This window comes from Monodon monoceros, unplaced genomic scaffold (assembly GCF_005190385.1).
Source record: "Monodon monoceros isolate NGI ecotype Baffin Bay Population unplaced genomic scaffold, NGI_Narwhal_1 Super_Scaffold_3, whole genome shotgun sequence".
NCBI classification, from domain to species: Eukaryota; Metazoa; Chordata; class Mammalia; order Artiodactyla; family Monodontidae; genus Monodon; species Monodon monoceros.
Window position 1 is genome coordinate 24229693 of NW_021703780.1, and position 27451 is coordinate 24257143.

The window sequence follows — 27451 nt, forward strand, 5'->3', positions numbered from 1 at the left end:
GAGGGTAATCCACACCAGCCACACCTGTCCAGCCTGCTTCTCATCCTCTTTCTCCCCCTTGGACCCACATTCCCTCTGGCTGTGTGTGCTTTTCCGCCAACAATCACCCAGTTTATTATAAACCCAACATTTATTGAGAACAAAGGAAACCGATTAGCACAGAGGCCCAACTTCAATTCATTAGACTTCAGCTGAGGGTGGGAAACAGGGGCGTGGCCAGCCCTGAAGTCACCCTCCCAGGGAGGAACCAGCTCTGGGAGAGAGGGGCTGTCAGACCTCCAGGGCCTGGCTGGGATCTAACTGAGGAATGTGCGAAGGGGTAGGGGGAGAGGAGACGGTAGCACCCCCAGGTGTGGGCAGCAAGTGGCGGAGCTGGCTGTCCAGGGCTTGGGGTGGGGGTCATGGTCCTCTCTCAGGGGTTGACGGGAGGCAGGGAGCCGAGCTCAGGCAGCAGCTCGGGGTGGGGATCCAGGCGGGCCAGGCGGCTCTGCTCCAGGGCAATGGCCTCAGCTGAGTGCTTGCACTTCTCAGAGCCACACTGGCAGGTGAAATATTTGCTTTTGATGTCCCAGAAGCGGTCACCATAGTCAAACCTGTCAGAGAAGCACAAGAGGTCTGTGGGACCCAGACCCACTCCAAAGCATCCACCCCCATCTTTGGAGGGGCTCTAAGCCCTCCTCTGTTCCAATGCAGTTGCGGCACCAGCACTGCCTGGTAGCTTGCTAGAAGTGAAGATTCTTCAGGCCCCATCCCAAACCTACTGACTCAGAATCTGTGAGGCTCAGGACTCTGTTTACAGCGACATCGGACAAGCTCTGCTCTAATCCATGCCTGGAAACCAGGCACTCGCCAGCCGCCCGCTTTTGGTCCTGGGCTTGCTGCATCTCCCACACCCTGGCCGGGCCGCAGGACGCCTCACCCCAGTTCCTCCCCGGCCCGGATGTCTCGGGAGCTGAAGAAGGCAATGCGTGGAAATCGCAGGTCTTGGTGCAGCATGAAGACCCGGACGGGGATGATGTTGGGGTCACACAGGTGGTTGATGAAGCGACTGATGTTGCCGTAGTAACGGGCGTCGATGCAGTACACCTCTCCATCCTGATGGGAGGGCGCCATCCATCACATCCACCGCCACCCTGCTGGCCGGGCCAACCTCCGCACCCCCCTGACCACCCAGCCCCTCCTCCTCGGGTTGCCATCTGCTGACTGAGAGGAGGGCGGCAGAGGGGTCTCCTGCCCACCTTGTTGTCTAAGTCGAAGAGATAAGAGTCATCCTCTCTCACATCCGCCTCAGCATCAGAGATCAGCTCGCCGACATACCTGTTGGGCGGGGGGGTGGTTCCGGAGGTGAGCAGGCGTTACCGGGAGCAGGCTCCAGGCCCTGTCTCCCCTCACGGTCCCAGGATTCCTCTTCCACCGTTTGTCAGCTGCCTGTGAATCTCACAGATCAGCACAGCTGGGGCTGGGGTGGGCGACCCAAGGCACAGTGGGCCCCCAAGGATAGCGGACATCATCTGGGAGGGAGGGGTGGGTGGCCCCCACCCAGAAGGGGGGTACAGGAGGAGGAACCTGGGGACACAGGCACGTGAGGGTACACACAGGACACACTCCCGCCAGCTGGAGTCCCACCAGACAACTAGATCAACAGGCAGGACCGACAGAGTGGGGCCAGGGATGAGCTGGAGAAGCAGTGGTGGGGAAGTTAGAGGAAGGGGCTCGAGCCGCACCAGAGGATGACTCGGGTGAGCACGGCGGCGCCCAGCCTCTGGGGTGAAGGGATCAGTATCTATGGGCAGTCGGCCTGGGTGGGGAAATCTGTTCAGGCGTAGACACGGGGGTTTGTGGACTAGGGATCACCCAGCAGATGGGGGCAACGCTGGGCTGAGGACAGGAGAGGGGTGAGGACAGCAGGGAGGGGACGGAGCCACAGGAGCTACGAAGAACTGGGGGTGAGCACACCCACGTTTGGAAAGTAGAGGGAGAGGAGCTGGTGAAGAGGAAGAATGGATGGGTCGCAGGTGAGGACGGTGTCATGGGAGCCAGAGCTGAGGGGGGTGGCAGATGCCAAGAGAATGAGGACTGAGACACGGGTCAGGGAGTGGGACTGCTGAGAGGCGGCGTCAGCAGAGGGGTGAGGGTAAAGGCAGATTTGGACAGGGATGAGCAGTGAGTGGACGATGGGGAAACTGAGGCCCAGGAGGCAGGGGTCGCTTGCCTCAGTCAAATTGAGAGATGACATGATGGAGGAAAAATGAATGGTCTCTTAAATAGGCAATTGGGGCTGGATGACTCTTTTTCTTTTTTTTTCTTCTTTTTTTTAAGGCCAAAGGAGACCTAGATTACGTTTGAAGGCTATGGAGTAAAAGCCAGGGGACAGGAAGAGGTAACGGATACTGGGAAGAGAAAGAATTGATGGATGGAGAGGCCTGAGGCCCCTGATGAGGTGGACAGAAAGGTAGCTGTTATCACCTCCATTTTGCAGACAAGAAAAATGAGGCTCAGAGAGGTTGTGAACTTGGCCAAGGACACCCAGCTCTGTCTGTCTGTAAAACCGGGGCTTTCCGCAGTTGGGAAGGGCAGGGGAGAGGGAGTGTCAGGCTTGGAAATACACCGAAGGGGAGGGAAAGACGCAGGCACTGTGGTCTGGCCAGGGCGGAGGCTTGGGGATGGGGGTCAGAGGAGGCTGGCCAGAGTGGGGGTAGCATGAAGAGCTGGGACCCATCAGGGAGGAGGGCAGAGAGGGAGGCCTGGGAGTCAGCCGTGCCCTGCATCCAGCCCCACGCCCCCAGGAGCCAAAGTACCCCCTCCCCACCACTCACTCGCAAATGAAAGTCCCCTGGGGAATGGTCTGCAGGGCTCGGACCCCCCAGCCCATCTTGGCTGTTCGGTAGAGCTGCAGTCGCACCCTGGGGGTGGGAGAGAGGGTGATATTCAGTGGCGTGACCTGGAAGCGCCCCGAGGCAGAGAAGGGAGAAAGGGGAGCGAGGGGAGCTGAGGGGCTGGGCCTCACTTGATGCCACTCTGCACTACCCGGTTCTTGCAGTTTCTCCAGCAGGAGCACGCCTGGTTACACTCAAAAATCAGCGGGGGCTCGATCTTGTTAAATTCCTGGAGCAGCCGCCCGTCCTGGGGTTGAGGGAGGGGAGGACAGTGGTTTCTGTGTGGTGCCCACCTCAGCTGCCCAGGACTCCCAAGACTTCACAGAAAAATCCACTGCTGACCCCAACTCAGACACACGGAGGACAGGCTGGGGGAGGCCACATATGCTCTTAGTTTATCCAACAGGAAACACGCAACCATCGCCCTGGGTTTGCATGTACCTGGGCCAGGCCCCTCTCTGTCCTGGCAACAGCCTAGGAACCCCAGGTCTCGCCCTGCCCTCTTTGCTGCTTCCCCCACAGGGTAGAAGGTGAGGGACAAGGTCCCAGGGAGTTGGTGTCAGAGGCCAGCTCCCCCAAAGGAGTGGATGAGTGTGTGTGCGGCCAGGGCGAGGGCACGTACCTTGTCATACCAGCAGCGAATGCTGAGCTGGCCACACAGGCAGTTGGAGCTGGAGCAGTCATCCACGCATGTGCAGTGCTGGGGCGGGAGGTAGGGTCAGCTCACCCCCCAGAATCGGCCTCGGCCCCTCAGCTTCCAGTGCTCCCTGCCCCACAACTGCTGTCCTTTCTCTAGGGTCCACCTTGTAGGACAGTGATGGTGATGGTCCCGGGATGAGGGGGAATCAAGATGTTGCTGATGGGGGTGTCTCTAGGGCCACCATGAGCCCATGTGATACCTTCACGTGTCCTAGAAAAAGGACCCCCTCCCTAGGTGGATGCAAGCCCACACCGGAGCTCCCTTTCAGCCCCACCACCTTGGCCAGGTGCCCTCGTTGGCCCACAGTGTGCCCAGCTGTACTTGGTGGCTCTGGGTGTCCCTTTGGGAGGAGGGCCCAGGGAGGGCCCTGCACTCACCTGTAGGTGGGTGATGTTGCGGTCGATGTTCATGGTGGACGTCTCGCAGTTCTCCGAGATGTACTTGTAATCCTCGGGGCAGGGCTCCCCGTCCACACCGTTGACACAGGGAATGGGCACGTTCTCATAGCCCCGAGCCACGTCCCTGGCAGGAGGGGAGATGGAGCTGGGTGGCTAGAGCATGGGGTGAGGACTCCCCTAGGTGGGGAGAGGGCTGGGTGAGGGAAGAGGGTGGTTCTGGGGGTTCACTGGGGCATGGGGAGTAAGGTTCCCAGGTCAAAGGCAGGACACTCAGTGAAATCTGAATTTCAGGGTATCAAGGAACAATTTTTTTAGTACAGGTATGTCCCAAATACTGCATGGGACCCTCCTAACGTTAAAAAAGTATGCACTGTTACCCCGAAATCCTAATTCAGCTGGATGTTCCCCGTTTTTATTTGGTGCATCTAGTTGGCGTGTGCGTGTGGCAGGTGGCTGGGGGGCTCAGAGGATCCTAGGGGCCAGGGGAGGGGCGGAGGTCGCTCTGGGTAAAGAGAGCCCGCGCTCACCGGCAGATGATCTTCTCAGTGCGGACGGCCCGATTTCCCACCCCGAGCCGCAGCTTGCGGTTGAGCTGGAGTGCAAACCACACGTCAGAGCGCTCAGGGGTCAGGTCCCACGCCGTGTCCCCCTCCTTGTTCCGCAGCTCAGGGTTTGCCCCGCGTGACAAGAACAACCTGGGAGGGGACGGGAAGCCTGTGGGGTCCGGGGCTGTGAGAGGGGGCAAAGGGGTATCCAGGTGGGGGAGGGGTGGAGACTCACAGCACGCAGTCGTGGTAGCTCTCCCGGGCTGCGATGTGTAGGGGCGTGTCCCCATGGTAGTTGACAGCGTGGAGGTCGCAGCGGGCATTCAGGAGAACCTCTGCGATGGCGGCGCTGCCGGTGAACGAGGCCCAGTGCAGGCAGATGTTCTCCTCCTGTGGAGGTGGCAGGGGGAGAGGTGTGAACCCAGCCGGCACCTTGCTCAGGGGCGGGGGGGCTGAACCCACCTCCCATATCCCGACCAAACTCTCACATTGTCTGTGAGGGTGACGTCGGCGCCCCGTGTCAGCAGCATGCGGATCACCTCGATGTGCTTGTGCTCTGCGGCCCAGATGATGGGCGTCCACCCCCCACTGTCCTGTGGGTGGGGGGGGGAAGGAGGAGCGTGGAGAGGCAGCTCCAGCCCTGCTCACCCAAACAGATGGGGTCAAGAGCACAGGCTCCGGAGCTAGCCTCACACTCAGAGTCCCAGCTCCACCACTCACAGGCTGTGGAACCCTGGGCAAATCATTTAACGGCTCTGGGTCTCAGTTTCCTCGTTTACAAAATGGGACTAGTAAGTGTCTATTGCTCAAGGCCGCGAAGTGATTTTTCTCTTTTTAAAAAGTATGTATTTCCTTGGGACTTCCCTGGTGGCGCAGTGGTTAAGAATCCGCCTGCCGATGCAGGGGACACAGGTTCGAGCCCTGGTCCGGGAAGATCCCACATGCCACGGAGCAACTAAGCCCGTGCGCCACAACTACTGAGCCTGTGCTCTAGAGCCCGCAAGCCACAACTACTGAGGCCACGAGCCACAGCTACTGCAGCCCACGCGCCTAGAGCCCGTGCTCCGCAACAAAGAGAAGCCACCGTGATGAGAAGCCCGCACACCGCAACAAAGAGTAGCCCCCGCTCGCCGCAACTAGGGAAAGCCCGCGTGCAGCAAAGAAGACCCAACACAGCCAATAAATAAATACATAAATAAATGAATTTTAAAAAAAATTAAAAGAAAAAAGAAAAAATACATTATTTCCTCGATCTGCCCACTCAAAAGTCCTAGAAGCAGGGACCCAACAACAATGACCACCCCTAGGTACACAAATTGTAGTCTCTAAAAAATATTTCCCATTTAAAGGAACCAGAGTTTCTTAGAGAAATGGTAGATCCTGAGTCGGGGGCAGGATAGGTGCTGAAAAGGATGCTCTCAAAGGCCACTGGGTCATTTCAAAAGTCACAGGAGCCTATGGCAAGGGGCTTCTTCTGGACAAGGGACAGAACAATTCAAAGGTCAAGAAGGGCACCCCAATGTTCACTGCAGCACTATTTACAACAGCCAGGACAAGGAAGCAACCTAAGTGTCCATCAACAGAGAAATAGATAAAGAAGATGTGGCACATAGATACAATGGAATATTACTCAACCATAAAAAGGAACAAAATTGGGTCATTTGTAGAGACACGGATGGACCTAGAGAGTGTCACACAGAGTGGAGGAAATCAGAAAGAGAAAAACAAATATCGTATATTAACTCATATGTGTGGAATCTAGAAAAATGGTAGAGATGATCTTATTTGCAAAGCAGAAATAGAGACACAGACCTAGAGAACAAATGTGTGGATACCAAGGGGAGGGTGGGAGGAACTGGGAGATTGGGATTGACACATATACGCTATTGATACTATGTATAAAATAGACAACTAATGAGGACACACTGCATAGCACAGGGAACCTAACACACTGTGGTGACCTAAATGGGAAGGAAATCCAAAAAAGACAGGATGTATGTGTATGTATAGCTGATTCATTTTGCTGTACGGTAGAAACTAACACAACATTGTAAAGCAACTATACTCCAATAAAAATTAATTAAATAAAAAAACCCAAAGATCAAGAAGAATGACACACAGACTAAAACACCTCCAACACATGAAAAACTGACTTAGTAAGGAATCTCACTGGACAGTTCCAGAGATTAAGGCCACAACTCATTTTGAAAAGTGATAAGGAGAAAAAAGAAAACAGAAGAGAATGAAGAGAAATACAAATGAAGGGGGAAAAAGAGACGGGGACAGACTGGAACAGTGTGAAATGCAGGGAAAGGGTCAGAGGTCAGACGAGGGAGAAAGGGGACCTAAAGCCTGAGGCTGAGGCAAGGACCCCGGGGGCTGGGCCGGAAGCCCGGCCGCTGACCTGGGCGTTGACATCCACCTGTCCCGTGCCGAGCAGCAGGCTGACCATCTCCAGATTCCCAATTTTGGCTGCATGGTGGAGGCAGGTGGAGCCGTCTTCCTCCTGAGGGCGATGCAGGCAGATGAGCCGGCTGGCTGGCACCTCAAGCCCAGGCCCTGAGCCCTGGCCCTGGCCTGCCCGGCCGCGCACCTTGCTGTAGACGCAGCCCCCGCGCTGCACCATGTAGCGAGCCACCTCCAGGTGGTTGTTCACCACAGCCTCCATCAGCGGCGTCCGCTGCTGCTTGTCCACAGCATTGATGTTCGCCCCAGCCTGCAAGGAGAGGGCACGCAGGCTGGCACCAGGGAGGGGCTGGGCAGGGGAGGGCGTCCTAGGGCTGGGCCCGCGCTGACCTGCAGCAGTACGTGGCAGATCTCCACAGAGCCCTTCTGGGCAGCCGCGTGCAGGGGCGTGCGCTTGCTCTGCTGGTCGCTCTGGAAGTTGGGGTCCAGGTTGTCCACTGCGGGGAGGGCCCGCCACACCGGGAGAGGGAGGGACAGGTGGTAAGCAAGCTAGGGGGCGGGTGGCACCTCCTCCAGGAAGGTTTCTCAGGGCCCCAACCTGAGTCAGGGGCCCTCCTGGGCCTTCTTTGTGCTCACCTGCACTGCAGCACGGCACTGATCAGGGTAAGAAGTTAAGAGCACCAGCTCTGCCTGAGTTCAAACGGCCCTGCCCCTGCCCCTTAGTACTGCTGTGCACTGGGCAAGGTAGTTAACCTCTCTGGGCCTCCGCTGGGAAGATTTAAGTGAGTGAACGTGCAAAGCACTCAGAACAGTCCCCAGTCCCCATCATCATGGGTTATTCCCCCACCACACGAAGTCCTTCAGGGCAAGGACGATGTCCCTCATTGCTGCCGTCCTGGCCCCGAGTCCAGTGACTGGTACATAATCGGTGCTCAGGCAGGGTTTGCTGAACGAAGGAGTGGAATACTCACACAGCATCAGGATCACCTTCTGCAGCTCCCCCTGCTTCACGGACAGGTACAGCTGCCGGGGGTGGAAACGGAGTTTCTTCCGCCTGCCATGGTGAGGGAGGGAGAGGGGGTTGACTCCCCAGATTCAAGCATCGGTCCCCACACCTGCAGCTCCACACTTCCAGCCCCAGTCCTAGCTGCTGTGCCCGAGGGAAACCCCTACTCACCTCTCTGACTCCTGGATGACCAGGGCCTTTTCCAGGGCCTCCCGGCCTGGGCCAGGTGGCAGCCCCACAGCTGAGAGGCAGCCCCCATTGGGCAGGGTTAGGGAGGGCCCCGAGCTGTCGATGGTGTCAGCCAGGGGGTCGCAGGGTGGACGCCGGGGCTCCCCCTGTCCTCGCATCCGGGCGCTGTGGGAGAAGGTGTGAACGTTCAGGGGAGACGGGGACTGGGGCAGGGAGCAGACAGAAGGGAAGGGCAAAGCCAGTACCTGGGCTGGGAAGTGTCCGCTCTCCCAGGGGCATCCTGGGCCAGGGGCGGGGGGGCAGGGGCTGCAGTGCCAGCCGGTGGGGTCACCCCATCCCCCCGGGGGATGGTCACCTCCTGGGCCTCAGATGCATCCTCCCCACAGTGGGGACAGAAGACCATCCCGTTCAGCTGGGACACACAGGCCTTGTGGAAGCGGTGGGCCACTCGGAAGTCGGGGTGGCACTCCAGAAAGGTGCCCTGGGGGCAGGAAAACAATGTGGCCAGGCTCTGGGAGCCCCTACCCCCACGGGGCATGCTGCCTGTCTGCCCCACTGGTCACTCACCGCCGTGCAGAAGTAGCCACAGCCTGGGCAGCAGTGGTGTTTGACCATGCGGGCACGGTGGGTCTCACAGAGCACCATCAGTGCCACGCGGCTGGAGGGTCTCATGGTCTCCCGCTTCAGGATTGCAGCGTTGCAGCCCGACAGCTGTGTGCAGTGAGGATGGGTGACAAAAGGTGAGGCTGGGCTCTGGGGCTGGATGCCCTGGCAACTCGCCTACCAGCCCAGAGGCCCACCTCTCCATCCACGCTCTCCGTGGCCATGCACTTGTGCCCCGCTCTCTCGCTGATGCGGTCTATCTTGGGTGCCTCCATGCGGCAGCTGCAGAGAGGCAACTCCTCAAACCCACGCTCTGTCTCCAGCGAAGATGTGTCATTGGACACCCCTTGGATGGAGGATAGAGGGAGCTGAGGGAGGCCCAGCCTCTCACCCACCGGGACCCCTCCTGGGGCCTCTCACCCCCGCCCTGACTTTCCCTCCGTGCTCCAGAACCCCCAAAGTCTGGCCACGGACACCCCAGCTCCAGCGGGGTTCCCCTCCTCCCCATTCCCTCCGGCCCCGAGGGCGCCCCCTAGTGGCTCCCTATCCCGGCAATTGGAAATTACCAGCGTGGTTGGGAGAGAGGGTCCCCTCGCTGGGCAGCTCCAGGGACCCCAGAGGGACCTCCATGTACTCACTGGGGCCTGAGGAGCCCACACCATTCACTCCTGACACAGAGACAGAGAGAGTGAGAGTGCGAGCTCACAGGTGCCTGGATGCGGGGGTACATGCGGGCGTGCATGCTGAGCGTGTGTGTGCGTGCATGCTCTCTGGGGACTGGAAGGGGGCTGCAGGAGGGGACCCCGAAACAGAGGAGCCTTCTCACCTCGTGGCTCCTTGGCCCTCGGAGGCTCCCGCTTCCGCCGTTTCCGTGATGGCTTCACCCACGGGCTGTCCTTCCGCCATTTCTTTTTGGCTTTGCGCCGGCCGCTGGAACCACTCTGGGGGGGAGGAAGAGCGTTAAAGAGCCCGGCCCCCAGCCCATAAACGCCTCCTTTGAGGACTCAGACCGCTGTCCCCGGAGCCCCCACTCCTCCGGGGACGCCAGCTTCCAGTTCTACCCTGTCAGACTGATTGCCTGACTCTTCATCTTCCTCCTCCTCTTCCTCTTCCTCCTCTTCCTCTTCCTCCTCCTCCTCTTCCTCCTCCTCCTCTTCCTCTTCCTCACTCAGTTGTTCAGCCAGAGCTTCGACCTCAGACTGGAAGAGAGGCAAAGTGAGGCTGAAGAAACAGTGACCCCCAGGCCACAGCTGTCTGCTGGGGGGAACATGGGAGACAGGCAGAGCAGGACACATCCGACCCCCGGGACTCAGAGAATGAGGCGGGATCAAGAAAACAACAATTCTCCACGGATGGCTCCCTGGTGATGATGAGTGTGAACAGGGAAGGGCTGGATACGGAGAGGGGGTGTAGCATACTATACTGTAATAAAAAATATGGTGCTGGGGCTTCCCTGGTGGCGCAGTGGTTGAGAGTCCGCCTGCCGATGCAGGGGACACGGGTTCGTGCCCCGGTCCGGGAGGATCCCACATGCCGCGGAGCGGCTGGGCCCGTGAGCCATGGCCACTGAGCCTGCGTGTTCGGAGCCTGTGCTCCGCAACGGGAGAGGCCACAACAGTGAGAGGCCCACGTACCGCAAAAAAATAAATAAATAAAAATTAAAAAAATAAGGTGCTATGGTGACATGCAACAACATGATGAATCTTTGCAACATAATAGTAAACAGGAAAAGAAAGGAATACGTTCTAGATAACACACGTATAGTAGGAGACTCTTGATGAAGCTCATAAAGAGGCAAGACTGAATACACTAAACGAAAAACGAATTAGAGGGGCTTCCCTGGTGGTGCAGTGGTTAAGAATCTGCCTGCTAATGCAGGGGACATGGGTTCGAGCCCTGGTCCGGGAAGAAATCACATGCTGAGGAGCAACTAAGCCCGTGCGCCACAACTACTGAGCCTGTGCTCTAGAGCCCGTGAGCCACAACTACTGAGCCCACGTACCACAACTACTGAAGCCCGTGCACCTAGAGCCCATGCTCTGCAAGAAGAGAAGCCTCCGCGATGAGAAGCCCACGCACTGCAACAAAGAGTAGCCCCCGCTCGCCGCAACTAGAGAAAGCCCACGCGCAGCAACGAAGACCCAACACAGCCAAAGATTAAAAAAAAAACAAAAAAAACTAGAAACGCTATAATGAAGTCAGGCTGATATCCCCTGAATCCACTGATCTTAACTTCACTAATAAAAGACCAAATGTTCCACGCCTGATGTGATGCAACATTGGGCAGAGAGTTATGTGTTAATCCCCACCCAAACAGCCAACTCCTAAATGTGAAGAATTCTGTAGGATAACCGACTTGGTTTCTTCAATAAATAAATGGCAAGTTTGTTTTTTTTTTAAGTAGGGAACCTATACATCAAGAGAGACCTAAGAAAAATAATCAAATCAATGTGTGGACCCCACTGAAACCTGACAGACGAAAACTCATTTATGAAACAACTGAGAAAATGTGAAGACTGACTGGTCGCAAGGTGATGGTGTTAAAGCATCATTTGTAGGGACTTCCCTGGTGGTCCAGTGGAAGGGCTCCCCGCTTCCACTGCAGGGGGCATGGGTTTGATCCCTGGCTGGGGAACTATGATCCCCACATACCGCATGGCGGAAAAAAAAAATTATTTGTAAATTTTTTAAAAACAGAAAGAGGTCTTATGTTTAGAGATACTTGTGGAAATATTTCTAGATAAAATGATATGGTATCTGCGATTTGCTCTGAAATAATCCAGTAAGTGTGGGTGTTGGGGAGGAAGAGATGAGTCAAGGTCAGCTGTGTATTGACAATCCTTAGAGCTGGGTGATGGCTACCCGGGGGCTCACTATTCCATTCTTTTGTGTATATTTGAAAGTTTCCACAATAAAACGAATGAAAAGCAAAACAGGCAAGACTAAGCATTCTGCTGCATAGACAAACATATATGTGAAATAAAACCAAACAAGGAGCAAAGGAATAAACAAGCAAACAAACAACAAATAAACCATAAACTGGGATGTTAAACCCGAAGTCCAGGATGGTGATTATCACTGTGGAGAGGGGCAAGGGGATGGTATGGGGTAGAGCACACGCTGGAAATAAGTTACAGACAGTATGGGGCAGTGAGTTAGTGGGTGTTCAGAAAAGGAAAGAGAGAAGAAAGTGGGGCAGGAAAGATTGGAGAGCGAGCCCTGGACGTGGGGGAGCACTGGCCGGGAGGGCGGCTGGCTCCCTCTCACCTTGCTGTCAGAGTCCACCCGCTCATCCACAGAGTAGGAATCGTAGTAGAGGCTGAAGTCATCCCCCACCACCGTTTCCCACTCCTCCAGGGACCCGGGGTCCCCCTTCTCCAGGGTCACTTCTCTCGAACCCCGTGCAGAACCCAACTCCTCTGACTAGAAAGAGATTTAAAGAAAAAAATTAAAGCTGCTGGCACTCCCTCACCAACACCCCATTTCCCTTGAGGGCGAGATGGAGCCCCAGCTCCTAGGATCCCTCAGAGCAGCCCCCCCCAGGTGGAGAGGCCCAGGCCCTGTTCCCTGTCTCTCCTGGCTCACCAGGCCACCTCCTGAGTTCAGCTTCCTCCTTTTGGCCACATCTGGAAAGAGAGAAAGGAGTGAGGCCCGTACTCTAAACCCTTAGCACAGGCCATAGCAAGCCGCAGGTAGGTGGGGGGTGGGACTGACCTGAGGTCACCTTCCCCAGCGAGTGCAGGTCATCACTCATGCGGAAATGCTGCACTTCAGGGGGCCGCTTCTCAGGGACTGGGGGCTGGGGGCAGAGAGGGAGCACACTTAGGGTCAGGGAGCATCTATGGTTCTGCCTGGATTAGCTTAGAGCCAAGCCCCAGGTCGGGGTGGGGTGGTGAGCCACACCCTCAAAAAATGCCATCTGAAGTTCTGTGCCAATAATAAGAATTGTGTCAAGCACATCCCACATCTAACACTGATGCCAAGAGCCCTAAAAACACTGTCATAAAGCTTCTGAGATTCTGGGGCTCTTGTCATTTCCCTCCTCGGATGTTTCTGTGGCCCTCAGCTCCTTCCCTGTAGAGATTCATAGTAAAACCTTTAAAACAGCAGGGGCAGTTTCAAAGAAGGGAGAAGTTCCCTTGGGGCCTGCTTTGAGGTAGAAAGGAAAAGTGGTTTGAAGTTTCTCTAGTCATTATTATAAGAGTAATTAAGACATTAACTACATAATTAACTCTTTAACATTAGTGTTTTCTACTCCCCTCTGCCTAAGAATGTAAACCCCAGGAAGATAGAAACCTGTCTGTTCCAGATTAAGCCCCAGTAGAGAAACTGACACACAGTGGCGCCTTGGTAAATATGTGAAGCAGTGACTGGAGAAGAAAAGACCTGAAGGTAAATTGTAAAAAAGCAGCCCACAAGAGTTTTACAGTTAATTACCCTGCCTCTCCCACCCCCACAAACCTCCCCCTAAGCCTCACCTGTCCATTTCCTGGTTTGGACATGGTTTTCCTGGCTCGATGGACCTTGGGCTGCCCCTCCGGGCTGGCTGTGGCCGGAGGGGGTTCAGGCCCTGCTGCTGTTGCCCCCTGGGCCCCCGGCATACTCAGCAGCCTCATAGCCAAACTCTGGACTGATGGGGGTGATTTTCCGGCCCCTGTCATTGACATCTTGGCTCGGCTGGGACAAGCACCCCCCTTACTGGGGGAAGACGGGAATGACTTCGTGGCATGGCCTGAAAAACACAGGCAAGCAGGCAGGAGACAAGATAAGAGGGAAGACAAAGTCAGAGAATGCCCCACCTCACCCCCAGGCTCCCTGGCCTCTCACCCATCAGGATGCGGCCCCCATGGAGGTCCCCATCTCCCTCGAGATTCTCAGGTTCATCCCCAATGAGTGGTGTGGCCCCCACAGGTGTGTCAGCCCCCTCATCGCCGACGGTGACCGTGACAGAGGCTGGGGATGAGGGACCAGCAGTCTCCAGGGAGTCGGGGTTGGCCTTGGGCAGGATCTCCTCACTACGAGGGGTGTCCCCCAAAGAGCCATGAACTGTAATGGAAAAGAAAAAGTTCAGGGCTAAGGGCTCAAGAGATCCTGTGCTGGCGGAGGTGAAGGTCCAGTGGGGCCTGTTTCGGCTGCACTCACCTCTCTCGGTGGCTCCTCTGGGCTCCTTCTCCAGCACCAGCGCCCCCATCTCAGCGGGGGCCTCCCCCTGGGAGGGGACACAAGGGATAGGAGAGCTGGTCAGTCCCGTAGGAAGTTGAGGGGCCCAGGACGCCTGGGCCCTGGGAAGAGACAGGAGGCTCCGGGGCCTACCTCTTCCTCTATGGGTCCCCCCCCTTCCGCGGCCACGGCTGCCCGGAGGGGCCGCACGACCCCTCCCCCGGGCCCGCATCAGCCCCCTCCCTCTCGGTAGACCCCGCATCTCAGGGACCGAGAAGAGAGGAGGGGGAGGGGGCGGGGCCTCCGCACCCCGGCCCCGCCCCCTCCTCCCGGCTGCACGCGCCTCTCCCCCTTTGTCCCCCAGGCCGCGGGGACCCCGGGCACCAACCCCTCCAGCACCCGCTGTCCCCCAGCCCGGTGGACGGCCCCTCGTGCCCCTCGCGCGTGTTCCTGGGGCGCCGGCGCCCGCTGCCCACTCGGGGGCAGCCGGCGGCTGCACGCGCGCCTCGGTGCCCACTCCCCCCCCCCCCCCCCCCCCCGTCCCCCCATCCGCCCCCGGTGCTGGCCCTCCGGATTGCTGCAAGTCTCGCCCGGGCCCCCCGGCCCCGATGCACCCCCGGAGCATTGCACGGGCGCGCGCTTCCCCCGGGCGCGCGCGCGGGCATGCACCCGCCTCTCCCCCTCCCCTTCCGCACCTCGGCGGCCGCCGCCGCTGCAGCTCCCGCCGCCGCCGCCATCGCCGCTTGCGCTGGGGGCCGAGCCGGCGCGCGGCCGCCCCGGGTCACGTGGGCGAGTAGGCGGGCTAGGAGGAGCCTTAAAGGAGCCACTACGCACTTTCTGGCCATTTTCCCCGGAGGGCGGCCTCAGAGATGGCAGTTCCTGTACTAAGCTGGGGGCTGCACGGGAGAATTCCTGCCATTCCTGGCCTCAGCTTAGCTGGGAACCGAAGGCGAGGCACGCCTGGGTCCCGGTGTGGCTACTCCATCTGCCACCTGGCTTTAGGTAACTAGCGGAGCGACTGAGCCTCCCGGCTCTCGGCAGTGGCTGTATTTCCAGTCCTGCCCATGTGTGCTTCTCCCGCTTCTGGTTGCTTTCTAGCTTCTCGGTCACTAGATAGAAGACTCGGCCTCAGTTTTGGCCTTGCTTCTCTAACGAGCAAGAAGGGGGCGATGGGGACGCGCGGAGGACACCTTTACTCTTGGCTGGTTCTAGCATGCAGTTTCAAGTGTCCCCTGGAGCAGCGATCCCTTTTGAAAACCTGGGGCTAAATGTCTCTTCCATTTATGCCAGACATGTCACGCCACCACATGCACTAGAGATCCAGGTAAGCCCCTAGAGGCCCGAGTCATTACTGTCTGGTAACACTCTAATAAGTACTTTTTTTGCCAAACACTTCACAAGCATAGCAGGCACTCCGTTGGTCATAGCCCAGCTGACAGTGGAAGTATGAGTGATATTACACCAGGACACACAACTTTGAAAGCAGTATTTAGAGTACCATCTCTTTAGGTATTTACATCTGGTCAAAGTTTGGAAAATGGCTGTATCTCACATGCGATATTTGACACAGGCAAGTGGATAGGGTATAGGGCACCTGAGGCCAAATCAAGGCCTTCTGGGAACTGTAGTTCTCTTCGGTTAAGAACTATTCCAGAGCTTTCTGGGAATTGTAGTCTTCTCCGCATCTTAACCCAGTAGTTTTTATCTTTCTTCAGGACAGGAACCCGTTCCCCAGACCAAAAACGCCCAAACACAGGCTCCAGCTTACAATTTTGGTGGGCACAATGATCACGCCTACACCCCATCCCTAGCCCTGATACCAAACTCAACTAGAGTAGGTCATTTGTTAACACCTCCGCCAAACAATCACGGAACACTTGGGCTGTGAGGTATCTGCCAGGAGTTGAGGATGCAGAACTGGGAGGGTCTCTGGCCAGAGGAGCCCACTTGTCACACTCCCCTTCCCCTCTCAAGGCTCCTTCAGGCATGAGACCTGCATGAGTTGTGTCCTCTGGGTACTTAGAAAATTGCATTAGAGGGTGAGGTGGTCTAGGGTGGGATAGACATTTACACGCAGTTGCCAGATTGAGTATAAAGAAAAAAAAGTTGTTTTTTTTTTATTTTGTGGAAAACAAAAGCAGAAAAACTAAAACCCCAAACTCCAGAAAAAATCCTAAAAAATACGTTTTGTTTTCTTAAAAATACTGTATAAGTCTCTACTCCTCTCCCTCCCCCACCGCAACAGCCCTCCTTGCCGCCTCTCATCTCAGTGCCCTACCCCCCACCCCCACCACTATTCGTAGTTCCTGCTATTGTACCCCCCTTCCCAGTATCTACCCAGGATGCTCACCCCCGTATTCTCTTACCTGCCATCTTCCTTTGTTCTCCCTAGAATTTTGGTGAGCCTTGTATCCATCCCATTTCCCCAGCATGCAAGAACCGTCTCCCCCTTCCTTTTCCGGAATTCAATAATCCTTTCCCCCTACCACTCCCTCTCCCAAGGATCTAGTCCAAGCAGGAGCAGGTAAGCTGCCTCCTGCCAAATTCCCTCCCAATTCCCACCCACCCACCCACTATCTCACGAAATGCCAGAACCTCTTCCTGGGCAGCCGTAGCCAGGAATAAAATATTTTCCAGTCTTTTTCCCTCCTCATCCCATAGGACGTTTTCCCTCCCTCCACATATCCATGCACCTCCAAGAGAAGAAAATCTTTCTCTGGGACCCCCTATTCCCTTGGCCTTCTCAAAGAACTCTCTCCCTGTCCATCCTTTTCTTCTGAAGAGGCAGGGTCTTCTCTCTAAGGAATCTTCGGCCCCTCCCTCAGGATGTGTGTGTCTGCTCAGGCTCCCCACCGTACCTGCCTGCCCCTGCCCCCCACACCCCCCTATTCTCCTGGACCAAGGAGACCCCTTCCCCCCCAGCCCAGGGACCCAGCGCCTGCCACGCTAGCGCTAGCGGATGAGGACGTTGATCTCAGCCACGCTGGCCTCCAGCACGTTCTCGGCCGTGGTCTTGCCGTGCTGCTCCTTGAGGTGCCGCCTAATGGCAGGCTTGTGAGCGAAGCGCACATCGCAGTAGGAACAGCGATAGGGCCTCGCTCCCGAGTGGAGGTTGAGGTGGTCGTGCAGCGTGGACTTCTGTGTGAAGCACTTGCCGCAGATGCCACACGAGTGCGACTTGACGCCGCGGTGCACGTTCATGTGGCGGTTGAGGTTGCTGCTGTGGTTGAACTGCTTGCCGCAGCGCGGGCACATGAATATGAAGTGCTGCGCCCGCATGTGGAAGACCAGCTTCTCCACGCCCTGGAACACTTCCGGGCACTTGGTGCACTTGATGTTCTTTAGGGGATTGCCACTGGAAAAGCCTCCGGGCAGGGGTCCCCGACTGCCCCCCGCCCCCAGGCTGCCCCCCGCCCCCCGGGCAGCCATGGCCACCGCTGCTGCCTCCACCAGGCCTGAGGTGGCCCCCACACTGGCCCGGCCTCCTGGGATCAACAGCAGGCCCTCCCCTTCTGCGTCCTCGGACAGGCTGTAGCAGGCTTTCACCACGCCCTGCGGTGGAGCCACAGTGCTGGGGGGCACGCTGCTCTGGGCCAGCTCCCCAAGATGGCTGCCCACAGAGCCTCCGATGCCCAGGCCTCCTCCCAGGCCTCCGGGAGGTTTGAGCCGGTGTGCCACCTCCAAGGCCGATTCCACCTTGACGATGCAGATGTCAGACACGTCCTCGTCCTCATCCTCATCCTCTTCCTCGGCCTTCAGCTCTAGGTCCTCATCCAGCGGGAACTCCAGCTTCACAGGCCGCAGGAGTGGAGGGGGGAGAGGGGGTGGGGGTGGGGGTTTGGGGGCTGGCTTCGGGGTCCTGGCGGGAGGGAGGAGGGATTTGGTGGCACTGACACTGCTTACAAGGCTGGCATCGCTGACCCCATCCTCTTTGAGGCCTATCTTGGGCTCGATGAACTGGCTGAGGGCATTCCGGCATTTCTCCACCACGTGCTCCATCTGCAGGTAGGAGGCGGCCGTCAGGTAGTTAACAATGTCCCTGACTGCGAATTCCAGGGCGCCCGTATAGCAAGAAAGGAGTAGGTCAGCCACTATGCGTGCACTGTGCATCAGGGAGACCTGCAACTCAGAGCTGGGATTCAGCAGGAACTGGTCCCGCAGGAACGGCGAGCAGGCGGCCAAGATGACCTTGTGGCCGCGGAACTTGAGGCTGTCGGCCACAATGGTCACGTCGCAGAACCGCTCCTCTGCGCGGAGCTGGTTCATGTTCCGCAGCGTAGCGGCCTCGTGGCCGGGCAGCTGGAAGCGCAGGACTTCCACCCCAGAGGCCATTGTGGCGGGGGTGGGCCACCCTGGTTGGGAAGGAAACCGGTCAGAGACAAAGGTCTCCGGCTTTCCTAGGCCAAGGCTCCAGGCCTCGCACCCCCATTCTTGCCTGGCCCTCCCAGCATCAGATCATCCAGTTTTCAAGCCTCTTCCTCAGTTTCCCCAGCCCCCGGGGAGGCGCTGTCCCTCCGAAAGGAGGGAGGCGTGGTTCCCGGGGGCGGGGCAGCGGCGTCCACACCCCCCAGCCCGACAGCCCGCGAAGATGGGGCGAGCCCGCGCGCCCACGGGGGAAGGCAGGCGGAAGCGGGAGCAGAGGCCTGGATTCTAGGGTGGCCCCGGTTGCAGCCTCTTCTCACCCCGCCCCCTTTACCCGCTGCCTCATTCCTCGACCCCCCCTTGCACGTTTGCACGCGACTTTCACGTCTCTTGCCTGCCTGCACGCATCGTGCACGGCCCCCCCCACAACGTTCAGAACTCCGTGGCACGCCCCCCCCCCCCCCCCCCCCCCCCCCCCCCCCGCCCGCGCCCCTCACCTGGCCGGGTTCCGCGCGCTGTTTTTTTCCCCCCCTATTTCCCCCACCCCCCCCGGGGCCGGCTGCGCCCCCACACACGGGCAGGGCCTGGGCAGCGCGCAGGCGCGGGGGTGCACGGGGCGCGCGCGCGGGGCCGGCTCCGCGTGGGCGTAAGGGGGGAGGGGCGGGGGCGGCTCGTGGCGTGTGTTCCAGGTCCCGCGCGCGGCGGCGTCGGCGAGAACTCGGGGAGGAGGAAGAGGGGAGGGAATTAAAGGAGCAGGATTCCCCCTTTCCCGACCCCCCTTTCTTCACCAGCCCCCCCCACACGGTTAAAGGGCCGGACGGCCTGGCCTCTCCTTTGGCCGGTATTATTTGTCCGCCAGAGCGGAAATACGTTCCGCACCCCCCTCTTTCTGGCTCCCCCTCCTCTGTGCCTCGGGGCCCCGCGGCCCGTCTGCGCGTGCGTGCCAAATACCGCGCGGAGGCCCGCTCACTCGGGCCCGCCTCCCGCTCCCGGCTGCCCGCGGCGCAGCCTGCTCCTCTGCCCCCAATGCGCGCCGCCGCCCCCGGCGCTCCCCGCCTGCCTGGCTCCCCGCGGGCGGCGCTGCCACCTGCTCGCGGGAGTGGTGCTGCTCTGGCCCAGCTGTGCGGAGCGGGGCCGGAGTTGCAGCCACCGCCCCTCCCGGGGTCCCAGACCGCCCCGTGGCTATCGAGATGTTGGTTGCTGTTGCCCACGCCTGCATCCCTTGTTGATTATGTTCACAGTTCCTCCAGCCACACTTCCAGATTTTTCCAACTCTTCTGAAGCTAGTAACCAACTCAGCACTCCCGGCCTAAAAGATATTTTAACTTTCTGCAAGGCCCAACAATCCAGTGTCCTCAACTTCCTCTCCTCTGTCTCAAAATTTTATGAAATCACACCTATCCTCCCCTTCCCCCCATTCTCAGAATTGATCCCAATTTCTTGCCAAGGCAAACGCCCTCGTAAGTTCGATGACCTTGACTATTTCACCCCTACTATATAAATAGACCTAGTACTAATTCTTCTAATTATGTGAATATTTATATTAGTATGATATTTATATTAGCATCCTTCCCATCCTTGCCCCCTCCACCAGACTGATAAGGTCAGAGCTCCACTGCCCTAAACAAAACTTTCCCTCAACTCTGCACCTTTGCCTTCTCTTTCTCTGTCACTCCCAAACTGAGCTGCAGTCTCCATGGCTTCATCACCAGCCTTGAAGACTGGCTCCCTTCCCTCCCTCTTCCTTGCACCTCTCATACCTACCCTCACTTCCCCACCCAACCAAGTCCAGGTGAAGAAGCCCCTGTTTCCTGCCAACTAGATTTGTTTGTTACATTCTCCAGGAGACTAGAGCATTCTCCTTACACATCAAATTTGGTGGAATGTGTTCAATACCTGGTTTCCCCATTGGATTGTAAACTTCTTGATTGCATGAATTATGTCCTGGGTTATGTTTTGCAAATAAAAGTCATACAATAAAAGACTGTTGAAGTCATTCCTCTTCAGTCCAGCCAGCATCCACCCATAAAAAGTTTGTTCCTGACTTAAACTGAATCCCGAACTCAGGGGATGCCCTCTGGTAGGGGAGTGGGGGCAGTGTTTAGATGGTGCCTCTACTCTTTGCCTTTCCCTTTTAAATTCTCTGACTTTTTTTGCCTTCATCTCGTTCTCTCTATTCTAAAATGCCCTCTTTGTAGAAATATCTTTGTTGTCAGGCATTTGTGTTGGACACAACACCTAGGCTCAAAGCCATATTCCACTACTTGTGAAAAGGGCCCTTGGGAAAGTTACTTAATTCTCTGAATCACAGAGTCTTTATCTTTGAATTGGAGGGGCCCTGATTCCTCACAGGGCTAATGTGAAGTTTAACTGAGCCTGGCATATAGTAGGTGCTGAATCAATGAGAGCTCCCTTCTCCTTTGCCTAATTGGGGGACAGACTGAAATTTCAAAAGAACTTTAACTAAAAATCTGCTCCCCTATCTTATCTCTTCTTTCCCTCATTGCCAAACTTCTCAGAAGAATTGTTCACACTCCAGTGAGAGCAGAAATTTTAAAAGTTGTCAAGGTAAGAATTTAAGTTTGTAAAGTTTTGTATCCTGTCCCTTTCTTGCTGCTTTTCCTTTCTGGGAGTATGAATGGGACAGGGGTCCTTATCTCAGTTTAGAGTTTAAGACAGGTGGTCCTAGGTGGCAGGTAGAGTTGACAGCTGCTGAATCCTTCAAATGCCCAGCCCACCCAGTTGCCATTTTATATGGAAACAAGCTGTAGTGCACAAGGCTGTCTCTTCCTGTACAGTCTGGTGGGGAGATCTTGTAGGGCTGTTTTCCCACATACCCCATGCAGGGATGTCTAGATCCTTGGCCTTTGGCCTCCAACTTCTGCCAATGTAAAAGGAGAGGCCCTCCCGTCCTTGGGTGGCAGTACCAAACGCCTTGGCATAGTGTCAAGAACAGATACATTCAGGATTCTTAGTGGGACTGAGAAATAAAATCTGACTAAGGATTCAAGAAAAAACTAAGGGGATTTCCCTGGTGGCGCAGTGGTTAAGAATCCGCCTGCCAATGCAGGGGGCATGGGTTCAAGCCCTGGTCCAGGAAGATCCCACGTGCCATGGAGCAACTAAGCCTGTGCGCCACAACTACTGAGCCCACGCTCCACAAGTACTGAGCCCACGCTCCACAACTACTGAAGCCCACATGCTCTAGGGCCTGCGTGCTGCAACTACTGAGCCCGCGCGCCTAGAGCCCATGCTCTGCAACAAGAGAGCCACCGCAATGAGAAGCCGCAATGAAGAGTAGCCCCCGCTCACTGCAACTAGAGGAAGCCCGCGTGCAGCAGTGAAGACCCAGTGCAGCCAAAAAAAAAAAAGCTAGGGAACAGAAGATCTAGGTTCTAGTCCAGGTTTGAAGTCCTCAAGGCCCCAGAGGTTTCAGTATTCTCTTCAATGAAATGGAGGTTTGTCCTCTGAAGTCTCTTCCAGCCCTGTCAGTCCACAAAATTTCAACCTGAAAAGAGGTGTATGTATTTTTGTGTGTATGTTTGGGAGAAGAGGTCAAGGACTAGCGAACTCAGGGCTTAGAGCACCACTCTTGGTTACTAATGGAGGTGAGCAGTGGCCTAGTAGGAAATGTCTAAGCAGTAGGAAAGCTTAGACATTTCCCTGTGACATTCAAAGTATTTTTGGCAGTGGGTTTACTTTTACAATTGTACTTCGCCCAGACTGAAATAACTATATTCCTTGAGCAACCAAGAGAAAGGAGGAGGGAAGTCAGCCTGGGTTCTTTTTCTTTTTTGGTACGCGGGCCCCTCACTGCTGTGGCCTCTCCCGTTGCGGAGCACAGGCTCCGGACGCGCAGGCTCAGCGGCCATGGCTCACGGGCTCAGCCACTCCGCGGCATGTGGGACCCTCCCGGACCGGGGCACGAACCCATGTCCCCTGCATCGGCAGGCGGACTCTCAACCACTGCACCACCAGGGAAGCCCCAGCCTGGGTTTTTTAATCCATAGGCTGATAAGACTTTCCTGTGTTACAACAAAAGCTCCAACTTTTCCCCCTTTCTCCTTTGCCCCACACTCAGCTCTGCCCTCACTGTAGGAATCCTGGCGAAATGGCAGCCTGTTCAGGCAATGGTGACAGGGGCTCACAGCTTGAGAAAAGAAACCCTACGAAAACAGAAGGCCCACACCAGTCCCCTCTATTTGTAAAATCACCTTTCCTAAACTCCCCTCCGTCTCCTGCAGCGTACTCCATTCCTCGACCTTTCCTCAATGCTGGCACCTTCTCCAATAACCTGTTCCCTCCACTCTTTGGAACCCTCTCACAGCCTCAGCCTCCTGATATACTCTTCCCTCCCCCTCCTGCTTTAGAGGGAATTTAGTTCTCCCTGCAGCCCATGATCCTCCCCCTCCTCCAAGTCACACTCCCACCTCCCCTCCTCCCTCCCCCCACCCCCTCTTTGCTCAGCACTAGGTCTGGGGAAACGATGGCCATGGCGGATTCTCCTAGCTGCTTGTCAGCCCCAGGAACAGGACTCTTCCACTTCATGCCAAACACCCTTTCCTTCCAGCCTCAAGAGTCCTCCTCTGCTACTCCCTGCCTCTGCTTGTTGCCATGAGCAACTGGCTTCCAGGCCTGCCAGTGTCCATGCAAATGACCTAATCCACACCCCAATTAAAATTTCTTTTTGTTTATGTTTTCATAGAATCATTTGTATGGTTCAAAATTCAAAAAGTATAAAAGGGTACATTGTCAAAGGCCTCCCTCCCACCCCCACCCAGACCCCATCCCTATGTTACTGGTTTCTTCAAAGCTTCTTGACCTCCTTCCAACAACTTTTATCTTGACTCCGTCTCATCCACTTTCTTCCCAGAATCATACTCTGGCGAATATCAGCACCTGGAACTACATCCTCTCTGAAATTTAAAATGCCAGCATACCATTCTCTGAGTAGCCCTCAGATTGCTCCCTCCTAGAGGGCAGTGAGTTTACCTGCTTCGCTTCCCCAGGGGAACCTCCAGTCACCAGGTCTTTCCTTTTCTTTCAGGCCCTCCTCCCTCTCTCCCTCCCTCCCTCCCTCCCTTCCTTCCCTGTCCAGCCAAGGTACCACTCACAGTGCATCGCTTCAGCTGGGCTCTGGGTGCCACTCTGTGCACCTGGAAGAGCCCCTCCCCCTCCCACAGCTCCCTTCCAACCCTGTCCTCTCTCCTGAGTCCCCCACCGCACTCGGGATCCCCTTCTCCGAAGGCGTCCCGCTCAGCAAGCAGCCCTGTCTCTTAACTGAGGCTCTTGCTTCTTCATCCTGGACCATCTCCAGCTTCCTCCCCTCTTCCCAGCACAGCCAGCGTTCTGAGTTCCTCACTCAGCGTCTTCACTCTCTCTTCACACTCATCCTCTCTCCTAAAAATATTTATTGTGAACATATTATACACATAGAAGCATGTATAGAATGAACATGTATAGTTAAGGATGAATGTAACAGAACCCCTGGGTATTTGATCGCAGCTTAAGAAATAAATTCCCTTAGAGGTGAATTAGTGTGCTGTACACCTGAAACCAACACTATATTGTAAATCAACTATACTCCAATATAAGATTTTAAAAAATCATAATTCACATACACACACACAAAATGAAATAAATTCCCAGGGCCTCAGATGTCCCATGTGCTCCACGATGACTGCATCCCTCTCCCTCCTGGGAGAGTGAACTCCACTCTGAATTCCTTAGGTTCACTTCCTCTGTTTATCTTCATAGTTCCACTATCTATGCATGTTGTAAGTATTCCTAAACAGTATGCTGTTCAGTTTTGCCTGTTTGATCTTCACAGGGATAGAATCATAGGAATCATACTCCATGTGTTTTTCTGAGGCTGGCTTTTTTACTCAACATTATGACTGCGTTGACTGTGTAGCTGTAATTCATTCACTTTCTTTCTGTTGCATGCTTACACTGCAATTTATAAATCCCTTGTCCTGTCAATGGACAATTCTTTTTGTTTAAACTGGTGGTTATCACCACAATGCTGCTGTGAGCCCTCTTTTCTCTGGGTAACTTTCTCCAGGGCTACAGCCTTCAAACTAGGCATGTGTATCTCTGATGTGAGAGGACTGTCCAAGGGTCAGGTGGACCTGATATAAGGGAACTGTTCTCAGGTCTGACACTCCCACATGAATTGGGACGCTGGTGGGCCCGAGAGGGCCCCTAAGAAGGAGTAGGTATCCCTTTCCCCTCCCCTTGCCCAACCCTTCCTTACCACGGAAAGAAGGCCCAAGGGGGAATCCAGGAGGGTAAAAATGCCAGGCACCAAAGGGACAGTTTCAAAATCTCACTGAGAAAGTGAGTGACCTAATTTTGCAAGTCAGATACTTTTTCTTAACTTTCAACAAAATTGAAGGAAGCTTCACTGATTGTCAGCCGATTGGTTACTTTTTTCTACCCTTTATGTTATTGAGGTGAAATTCACACAACCTAATTTTTTTTGTTTTGTTCTTTGGCTGCATTGGGTCTTCATTGCTGTGCGCGGGCTTTCTCTAGTTGCAGCGAGTGGAGCTGCTCTTCGTTGTGGTTCATGGGCTCCTTACTGTGGCCTCTCCTGTTGAGGAGCACGGGCTCCAGGGCTCTAGGTGCGCAGGCTTCAGTAGTTGTGGCTCACGGGCTCCAGAACGCAGGCTCAGCAGCTGTGGCGCAGGGGCTTAGTTGCTCCGCGGCATGTGGGATCTTCCCGGACCAGGGCTCGAACCTGTGTCTCCTGCATTGGCAGGCGGATTCTCTGCCACTGCGCCACCAGGGACATACCTAATTTTTTAAAAATTAATTAATTAATTCATTTTTACAGTAGGTCCTTTTTGGTTATCAATTTGATAACACTATGGTTTTTTAAAATTTATTAATTTGTTTATTTTTGGCTGCGTTGGGTCTTCGTTGCTGCTCGTGGGCTTTCTCTAGTTGCTGAGAGCGGGGGGCTACTCTTCGTTGTGGTGCGCGGGCTTCTCATTGCGGTGGCTTCTCTTGTCATGGAGCAGGGCTCTAGGTGCACGGGCTTCAGTAGTTGTAGCTCGCAGGCTCTAGAGCACAGGCTCAGTAGCTGTGGCGTACCTGCTTAGTTGCTCCGCGGCATGTGAGATCTTCCCCGACCAGGGCTCGAACCTGTGTCCCCTGAGTTGGCAGGCGAATTCTTACCAACTGCGCCACTAGGGAAGCCCTGAATTTTTACTAACGCTACCTATTGGGTCAGTGGAGTGGTGCTGGGGGGCTCTGATGGTCATAGTCGCTCGGTGTCCAGATTAAAGGAGGCTCTGTCAGAAGAGGGCGCTGCAGTGTGTCACACTGCATTGGCAATGACCGCTTCTGCCAGTAGAAAACAACACATTCGGCTTGTGTTCATGCCTTGTTGGTGAAAGCAAGCTCTGTGGTTATGGCTAACTTCAAGAGCGCTGAGAAATTCATCTACTATGTGCCTGGAAGGCAGAAAATGGCAAGACTGGTGAACAGCTTCAATGACTACCATGGCCGTGTGCAGTGCTGACTAGCTTACATGTCTCTCTCCTTGGGGACACAGAGGGATCCCAGGCATGTCCCAGGGTCCCTGCCCTTGAGCAGTTTGTGCTGCAGCAATGTGGAGAGACCAGTAAATCGATGGATCCTAATTCTCTGTGTTAATGTTACAGTCCAGGGGTGACTGGGGTGTTGGTGGGGGAGCCCATGAAGGAAGAGCGATGGGATATGGGAGAGAAGGATCGGAAAGGGACTGTCTTAGTTTGAGTTCCCTGAAAGCAGAGCCTGAGACAGAGGTGTAGGCAGTCAATTTAGATGATTCCCGAAAGCAGAAGTGAGGGAGTGTGAGATCATGAAGGACGAAAAGCCAACTTAGGACAGTGACAGCGATTCGATTCCACTGGAACTTTCTGAGGAGAGAAACAGAATGTCTCCAGAAATTGTCCACCTGAAGGACGATGAAAGCAGGAGCATCTATTCCCCCATTTCCATTCTTCAACTGATTGCAGGTTGACTCTGGGGCTTAGTGCCCCTGCCTTTCCCACTCGTGTGTGCCCTTTGGGCATCGAAGCACCGGAGAAGGCCCAGGTTGGGATGATTAGCACAAGGTGAAACTGAGCTGCAAAGAACTGCACACCTCAGCCAGTGTGGAAAACAGAGGTGGGCGAGGAGACGCAGGGTACCGGAAGTGGCAGCTACAGGGGCCTGATGTTGCATGACGGCTTCCTGTCAGTTGCTGTGCTAGGTGCTAATTTAGTACATTTTACCCTCACTTAGTACAGCAGCCTTATGAGGTAGGTTTTGTGGTAATTTATAGAAAGACAGTAGCATGTCATCTGGAGAAGGACAACAGGTGACCCTGGCAGGGTGGTTTTACTTTTCTATGGTCATTTTCCAAAGGGCTTTATGAACTCAGAAAGGGGATTTTTAAAATGTCCGCAGAATGCCTGGTCCCCAGGGAACCGACTCATGATAGTAAAACTCACGAAAGACGTGTGAATGGCTCATTTACTAGTTTCAGTGGTAGATGTAACTTGCAAGATGATTCAATACTTATGTTCCCTGAGTTACATTTATCAGCCATTCATTCGATATTTTCGGCAGTGCCTATTGTGTGCCAGGGTCTTGGTGTCTTGTCTGGTCTTTTTAGTTCTGTGTTTAATCTTAGTCACTTAATGGTCAAATAGTGTTTAAAAATATTTTATTTTTAACTTTTTATTGTGGAAAATTTCAAACATAACAAAAGTAGGGAGAATAGTATACAGAACTCTCGTGTATAGTCACCTGGCTTCAACAATTTTCAACAGCTTGCCAACCTTGCTTCATCTGGCCTCCCCCTCCCACTAGAGAATTTTAAAGCAAATGCCAGACATCGTAACAACTAATGTGTAAATACTGCTGTTTGCACACCTAACATCAAAAGAATTTTAAAACAGTATCACCGTGCAGATGTAATATACAGCATAAGGAATATGGTCAATAACACTGTAATAGCTTTGCATGGGGACAGATGGTTACTAGACTTATCGTGGCTATCATTTCATAATGTATGCAAATGTTAAATAGTTATTTGTATGTGGTACACCTGAAACTAACATAATATTGTATGTCAACTATATTTAAGTTAAAAAAAAGCCCACAGTGTCACCATTGTACTGTAAGGGGCACTCCTACCATTTTGCTATTTCTTTTCTATAGGCTTTCTGACT

The 27451-nt window shown here is 55.1% G+C and overlaps 2 protein-coding genes across 7 annotated transcripts; both read right to left on the reverse strand.

The window, feature by feature from the left end:
- Window positions 1–111: 111 nt before the first annotated feature.
- On the reverse strand, window positions 112–15241 carry EHMT2 (euchromatic histone lysine methyltransferase 2). Of its 6 annotated transcripts, XM_029243570.1 has the most exons (28): window positions 14579–15241; window positions 13866–13932; window positions 13551–13769; window positions 13202–13455; window positions 12438–12522; window positions 12309–12349; window positions 11991–12146; window positions 9785–9922; window positions 9550–9664; window positions 9290–9391; window positions 8921–9069; window positions 8688–8831; window positions 8366–8601; window positions 8103–8285; window positions 7897–7979; window positions 7316–7422; window positions 7113–7235; window positions 6924–7025; window positions 5008–5112; window positions 4755–4909; window positions 4502–4669; window positions 3954–4098; window positions 3499–3576; window positions 3008–3123; window positions 2817–2903; window positions 1239–1317; window positions 920–1095; window positions 120–593 (listed from the first exon to the last, which is right to left on the reverse strand). In XM_029243570.1, the coding sequence occupies exons 1-28, from the start codon at window positions 14726–14728 to the stop codon at window positions 413–415; spliced, it is 3744 nt and encodes a 1247-aa protein (XP_029099403.1). In that variant the 5' UTR covers window positions 14729–15241; the 3' UTR covers window positions 120–412. The 6 variants fall into 6 exon arrangements, 5 of the variants coding, with proteins under 5 accessions (XP_029099401.1, XP_029099403.1, XP_029099404.1 ...); XM_029243568.1 differs by lacking the exon at window positions 14579–15241 and having other exon boundaries at window positions 112–593; window positions 13866–14148; XM_029243571.1 differs by lacking the exon at window positions 9290–9391 and having other exon boundaries at window positions 14579–14644.
- Window positions 15242–16531: 1290 nt separating this feature from the next.
- ZBTB12 (zinc finger and BTB domain containing 12) lies at window positions 16532–18979 on the reverse strand. Its single transcript, XM_029241919.1, has 2 exons — window positions 18743–18979; window positions 16532–18235 (listed from the first exon to the last, which is right to left on the reverse strand). The coding sequence occupies exon 2, from the start codon at window positions 18213–18215 to the stop codon at window positions 16836–16838; it is 1380 nt and encodes a 459-aa protein (XP_029097752.1). The 5' UTR covers window positions 18216–18235; window positions 18743–18979; the 3' UTR covers window positions 16532–16835.
- Between the last annotated feature and the right edge of the window lie 8472 nt (window positions 18980–27451).

Coding starts and splice junctions, on each gene's coding strand:
- EHMT2 (XM_029243568.1), bottom strand. CDS start 14,145: ATGCGGGGTCTACCGAGAGGGAGGGGGCTGATGCGGGCCCGGGGGAGG. Junction 12,523..13,201: donor CCAAACCAGGAAATGGACAG/GTGAGGCTTAGG, acceptor CTCTGCCCCCAG/CCCCCAGTCCCTGAGAAGCG. Junction 4,670..4,754: donor AGCTACCACGACTGCGTGCT/GTGAGTCTCCAC, acceptor GTCCCCTCCCAG/GTTGTTCTTGTCACGCGGGG.
- ZBTB12 (XM_029241919.1), bottom strand. CDS start 18,215: ATGGCCTCTGGGGTGGAAGTCCTGCGCTTCCAGCTGCCCGGCCACGAG.